This window comes from Geospiza fortis, unplaced genomic scaffold, assembly GCF_000277835.1.
Source record: "Geospiza fortis unplaced genomic scaffold, GeoFor_1.0 scaffold346, whole genome shotgun sequence".
Taxonomy (NCBI): Eukaryota; Metazoa; Chordata; class Aves; order Passeriformes; family Thraupidae; genus Geospiza; species Geospiza fortis.
The window spans coordinates 2953058-2959816 of NW_005054361.1; the positions used below are offsets into that span (position 1 = coordinate 2953058).

At 35.9% G+C, this 6759-nt stretch overlaps 1 protein-coding gene across 1 annotated transcript in view; it reads left to right on the top strand.

Annotated features, from left to right (window-relative positions):
- The window catches only part of NPHP3 (nephrocystin 3), a gene marked incomplete at its 5' end in the record, with an annotated part of 25532 nt that overhangs the window by 7608 nt on the left and 11165 nt on the right, over positions 1 to 6759 (top strand). The window contains 8 exon segments of the mRNA XM_005423978.3: positions 190 to 264; positions 777 to 956; positions 2326 to 2429; positions 3091 to 3205; positions 4254 to 4397; positions 4936 to 5033; positions 5513 to 5615; positions 6233 to 6315. Coding sequence (XP_005424035.1) covers positions 190 to 264; positions 777 to 956; positions 2326 to 2429; positions 3091 to 3205; positions 4254 to 4397; positions 4936 to 5033; positions 5513 to 5615; positions 6233 to 6315 — 902 coding nt within the window.

Below are 6759 nucleotides of genomic sequence, written 5' to 3' on the forward strand. Positions count from 1 at the left end.
AGAGACAATGGTTGAGAACAGCTGAAATTAGATGCCCAACTTTTAAAGTTCTTAGGCAAAATGAATCTTACTTAAGGAAGACAACAGAATGGAATTTAAATGTGTTCCAGAATGTTTTTGCTGGAAGTCCTAAATATTGTTCTCACTTGGATTCAGAGTTGTGTCATGCTTTTCCATTTACTTTTTCAGATGATTGACCATGTTGGAGGTATGGAGGAAGGAGCATATGAAATCTATAATTGTGTGGAAAAAATAATTAAACAGGTAAAGTGCATCATGCATTTTAGCTTTTTATGTCTATGTTGATTTATGATCTTAAATGATGTCAATGTGATTACTATGTGGTACTTAGGTGTGATTCAAAGTATCTCTCTGTTTTATCGTTAATATCTGGCAAGTAAGGAAATGTGCAAGTGGAAAATAAAACCCCAAACTGAGCAGTGCTTTTATGGACAGAAGCACTGGACCATGGGAAAGGGTTCTATTTATGAGCCTTAATTAGCTTTTAATTTCTCTTTATCCATATCATAGATGCATCCTCTCCTTATTCTTGTGGTGAGTTGTTTCCACTATGAGATATTTAAAATCAATGTCTTGAGACCTGTGCATTCAGAGTTAACTTAGTTTCATTTAATTGCTTATTTATTTATGTTCTTTGCTACCCTGCAAGGAAACGAGCATATTGGTGTTAGTAGAGCCACATTCATACTGAGACTAACAGCATATGTGCTGGCACTACAGTTGCAGTTTTCTCCATGTAATTTCCTTTTACTTAGGATATATTGGGGTGTGAAATGACAGACCTAGAAGGCAGGGATTTGGGTAATAAGGAAGACTCTGCTGCTCCTGAAGAAGAAGTTTTTGGTGATGTACTGTGGGATGCACACGATGAACAAGAACAGATGGAAGCTTTTCAGCAAGCCTCTAATTCAACATGTGAGCTGGGATTTGAGAAAGTGAGTACATTATAAAGGTATATGGATGAAGAGAAAGTATTAACTCACTTTCATCCCTTGTTGGGCAAGATGCATTTCTACAGAAGAAGCTGTGTCTGAGAGCATCCTTAAGGCTATCACTCCTTATGTTGGAAGAAGCCATATGTCTGATGTAGATGGCATATTTCTTTTCTGGGAGAGATGCCAGTTGGTGTGTTGTTGAATGACATTGATGAAGAAGTAGTTGTTGTGCCTGCACTGGAGAAAAGCACTATAACAGTGTGCCAGAAGCAGAGCATCCTCTTAGATGTTGGTCATCATAAGAAAACACCCTGAGTATCTATCTTTTTTCTTCTATTTTTTTATTTCTCTTTTATTTTTCCCCAAGGAAATCCAGTCTCTTTCTTGACACCTGGAGTTAGGTCTTTAGGAGATGGTTAATGAAAAGATTTCATCTCATCATGCAGCTGTAAAAGAGGAACAAAGGAAACTTTATAGTGGAAAGCTGCTGAATACCTCAGTACTTACTTATTACTGGAAATAATTTTTTAAAACTTTTTAAGTTGTGAGTATCAGGAATATGTTGGGAAGATATAATGAATGTAGGAAGATAAACATTAAAGTAATCCCAGGATGTGGTGCAGTAGTTTATTTTGGCATGCATAACATAAGCATGCATTTTCTGTTACTGCATTTAAATTCTTAGTACCCCTATTTTACTAGCACAATATATTCTTTTACTTCACCACTCCTATATTGGTAATGGTTTGGATGATTGTAGCATCTTTACTACATTCTAGAGCAATAGAATAACAGAACATTAAAGAAAAAATACCAATGCATATCTCAATGCACCTCTTACTTCGAAGACAAAATATTTCTCCCAAGCAAGTGAAGAGTGTTTTGCTTTGGTTTATTTTGTCATCTGCTGTAATATTTTTGGACATTCGTATGCTGTAAGAAAGCCTTCCTTTGTATGCTCAAAATAGTCATTCATGGCAGATGCCAACTTTTTCCTGGCAACCATATCCAGTGCAGTGGAGTAGTCTGGGGAAAGGGCAGGGCAAGGAAGCCTGAACTAACAAAGAGCAGTGTTGCTTTACTATAATAACACTAATTCTGTTGAATACCACTGAAGATTCCATTTTAAAAAGAGTTTTGAAGAAAGTGTTAATTAATTCTACACTTTTTAAAAAGAGAAAATAAATTCTGTGGTTTAAGTTTCCTTGCAATATCTATTTACACTTGTATTGTATTGCATTTCAGCAGTTTCTCCTTTACCTTAATAAATTGGTTACATGCATTTTGAATCAAAATGGTTTGCAATACCAGGCACTATATTTCTTCCTTAAACACTGGACTATTTGTAATGATTGCTTCTTTTTTATAGTATTTTGAACGTCTGAATGACCTAGTAGCAGCGCCAGCACCAATTCCACCATTGCTTGTATCAGGAGGACCAGGCTCCGGGAAATCTCTCCTTCTGTCTAAGTGGTAGTTTAAATTTATTTTTTTTAATATTAATGAAATTTAAGAAAAGAGTTTCCATTACATTTCAAACATTGTGACAGTAATAAGAGATAAAATGGGGGCATTTACAAAGTGCTAACGTTATTGAAGCATCCTGGAAAGATTTGTGATATTTCAGTAGCTAATTTCACCTGGGCTGCTTTTGACAGCTCCCTGATGCCAGCTGCAACACTGTATGATAAGGCATCACTTACATATCTATCTTTGCACAGCATTACAATGTGGTTTTGATAGCTCAATTGTATTGCCCTTCTCTCATACAAAAGAAAGAAAGAATCCTCATCATTTATCATAGACCATAGAATTTTACGGTCACTTGTATGCTATGACAAAATTTGCTGATAAATGGATGGTGTCATTGCTTTTTGAAAGTTTAGTGGCACATGACTGTTCAGTGCCAGGAAGGGCACTTGCTAATTGTTATCAGTAATGGTGAGAGTAAAAAATGGAATCTGACATTAGAAGTTCAGTTGTAGCTCAGGAAATGTCTATCCTGTTTTGTAAGATAAACATGGAACATGTGTAGCTAAGATACTCTTTGGCAAAACTGATGCATTTTTTTTAAGATCTATTTGCAAAATTACAGTCTGTTGAGTCTTCTTTTTTTCTTTTCTTCTTTCATTAGGATTCAACTACAGCAGAAGCATTCTCCAAACACTCTAATTCTTTACCACTTTGTTGGGAGGCCCATGTCTACCAGTTCAGAGACTGCATTGATAATTAAGCGCCTTACTCTGAAGGTAATGCTGTATTACATGCCCTGCATTGCATCTTTCTCTCTGTGTGTGTGTGTGTGTGTGCAAAGATAACATTTTCCACAAATTTTTCAGCATCACTGAAAAGTAATACAGGTGTAGTAGAAAAATATTCAGGTTCAGATTGGTCAGGGCTCTGGGCAACCTGGTCTGGTTGAAGATGCCCCTGCTCATTGCAGGGAGTTTGACTAGGTGGCCTTTTAAAGCTCCTTCCAATCCAAACTCTTCTAGGAGTCTATGGAATGTAAGGCATTATAGGATGAGGGGAATCTGATCCTATACACTTAATGGATCTCAACTAAATAGCATCTCTGGGATATTCATAATAGATCAGCATTAGCAGTTATGTTTTCAGTGACCCATATTGATGACTTATAAAACCATATAATTAAACTCCTTCCAGAATTCCCTGCCATCTGGCCAATGAGAGAGGCAGGTGGTACATCTTGTGTCTAGGTGCTTAGAAACCCGAGGCTGTGTTGGCCACTTGGTACCATCTTGTTCCTAGACTAGGCTCTCTCCTATATTAATTTATTTTTAGTTGTGTGCTAAATACGTGGGGAATAAGAAGGATCATTTTTGTGCCAGGCTCTGAACTTGCTTTTTCCATCACAAGAGTAGCACTAAGGGCATTACAGTACTAAAACCTGTAGAAAAATGAATTCAGTTCTGCTATCCATGCAGTTTTTCATCTATCTTAGATGTTTGCCTGTTTAATCTGTGCAACTTCAAGTCCTTTAAGTCTCCATATTTCTTGTCTGTTGTGTAAATGTTATCTCTCTAGAATTTACACACTGAGTTCAAGAAACGTTCTTTGTTCTGCATATGCCAGCTTTCTGCATATACTAGGAGGAAAGAACTCTGTGTGAACTTGACTAGAAAAATTGCCCCCACATCCCACGGAGTTTTTTTGGGGAGAGGGTGAGGTAGTGGGGGAGAACTGCTTTTTTTTTTTTGTGTCTACAGGACTTCTTTCAACTATCCTAGCTGATTTTTAAGGTAGAATTTCTTGTACATGTTTATAATTCTGCAGCTTATGCAACACTCTTGGTTAGTATCACCTCTGACTTTTGATCCAGCTAAACTTCTGGAAGAGTTTCCCCGTTGGCTGGAAAAGCTTTCTGCACGCCATCAAGGCAGCATTATTATAATTATTGACTCTATTGACCAAATACAGGTATGTTTTCAAAATCTTTGCCATTTGTCAGCCTAAGAGGAATCTTGACTATTTTAATAGGTGCAGTCATAGCTGTGTAACAAAAATATTAGTGTTTGCTTTGCTCTGAAGAAAACATATAGAAAATAGTTTTGTAAAAAGTGCAGTTGAGTTATTTTTGTAGATAAACTTTTTTAGGGTTGTTTTGGTATTTTTCTTCTAAATTTTACCTTTACCCCTTAATTTTTGAGCAGTCTGGTTACATTACTTATCCAAAGATTCAAGGCTACGAGCTGACTTACTGGGCATGTATATAGCCTGGTTTTTATGAGGTGAACATTTCAACAATAGTATTCTATCTGCTTTATTTAGTGTACAGTTGTGCTGATACATATAAGTGGGTCATTTAGTACTGTCCAGAGGACCAGTTCATGAAAGATTTTAAAGGACTGGAGAATTTAAGACTCCTTTCATTGGGTTGCACAGTTAATGAAACGTAACAACTTCTGGCATTGTTTTGAACAACCTCTGTGTTAAGAAATGAAAATTTGTTTTTAAGCAAGCTGAGAAGCATATGAAGTGGTTGATAGATCCCCTGCCAGTGAACGTGAGAGTGATTGTATCAGTGAATGTAGAAACCTGTCCGCAGGCTTGGAGGTATGTTACATTTCTGTGATGCGACAAAGTATCCTGGCTTAGAATTATTATTTTAAGTTGCAGTTACTCACTGAAGAGCAGACAGATTTGTCAAGATGTGGAGATTTAATAGGATAAGATTTTGCAACCTATGAGGAAAGTGAAAGCTTCTCTATTTTAGCTGCAATGACAGATTTTAGCTGTTGGAAAACCAGATTTTTGTTTTACTGTGATGGATCTACCCACATGACTGTATGAAAGATGATATTAAATGCAGTCAGATGCACATCAAGAACTGCAGTACTATGATGTAGATTCAGGATAAGCCTAAAAGTGGAAATTTTACTTCAGATGACTAAGAATTTCATAGTAGCAGGGAACAGCTTCAATTACTGCTTTGATAGAAATCTTTAAAAAGCTCTGGAACTCTGATGTCTTTTTTTTTTACTCTTTTGTGATTTAATAAGGTTCAAATATGACTTTTTTATCTCTTACCAAAGGTTATGGCCCACTCTTCATCTTGATCCACTGAATTCCAAAGATGTTAAATCTCTCATTAGTGCAGAATGTAACTCTGCAAATGTTAAATTGACTAAAGAGCAGGTATGTCTGTTGCAGTTTTTCTAAAATACCTTACTCTAGTATAACTTTTAATGAAAGCATGGAAAGATTAAATTATCCCAGCTGCCAGAGTAAAGAATTATATTTAGCTAACTAAATGTGACTGCTCAAGATAGCATGAAGTTTGGGTATTTTTACCCCATGGCTCACAGCCCTGAAACACAGATGGAACAACATAAATTTTTAACAGAAAAACTGTGCAGTTGCACATACTGTTGTAAATGTGATATTTTATTTTAGAATACCAGAAGGTTTAATTTTGTTTTAATTAATTATTTTTGCATAATACTGTAACAATCACTGACAGATTGGGAAAAACAGTATTTCACCTTTGCCCTTGAGACTAATTCTGTAAGGTAACCTTCATGTTAAGATACAATGTTAGACCCTAACTCTGCATCTTAAATTCAAATGGGACTTTTCACTTATATGCTCCTATAGCTGGAAATGTGTGCAGTATTTTGTGCACTACTTACTATGTTATAGTCTTCAGATGTTGCACATAAAAGAATATCTGGAACTTTTGTTTTCTTCTCAAACAGTGAACATTTTATTTGTATGGTTAGTTTCATCTCAGATGATTATTTAAAATGTTGTAGGAGAAGAAGCTTGAGAGACATTGTCGTTCCGCCACGACTTGCAATGCTTTGTATGTCACTCTCTTGGGCAAAACCATTGCTTGGTAAGTTGAGGTGTTTTGGAAATTACTATGGTCATCACTAAATTAGAGGACTTCAAGTAGGTTAGCCTTCTGAAATACTTTCATTTAACATAGAATGAATCTTGTTAGGAAAAAATGATGGAGAAGTTTTGCCCTTCACTGACTCTGAATGCAACAGGAACAGAAATCAGAGAGTTTACAGTCACCAGTTTGATGCTAAGTGAATCCAAGTTGTGTCTATTTGTTTCCAGCTTTTCTATTTTTATTTTATTTTAATTTGTTCTTCTTTATGGATGTATCAGTTGCTTCAGTGGCTTTTAAAAGTATTTGGAGAATGTTGGTATTGTGTTTTTAAACAGTTAAATTCAGATGTGTTGTATTTTCGGATGTACCAGAGAGTTTGCCCCACAGATTTTTAAGGCTACAAGAAAGTTCAACAACTGTTTAGTTTAACTTCCTGCATAT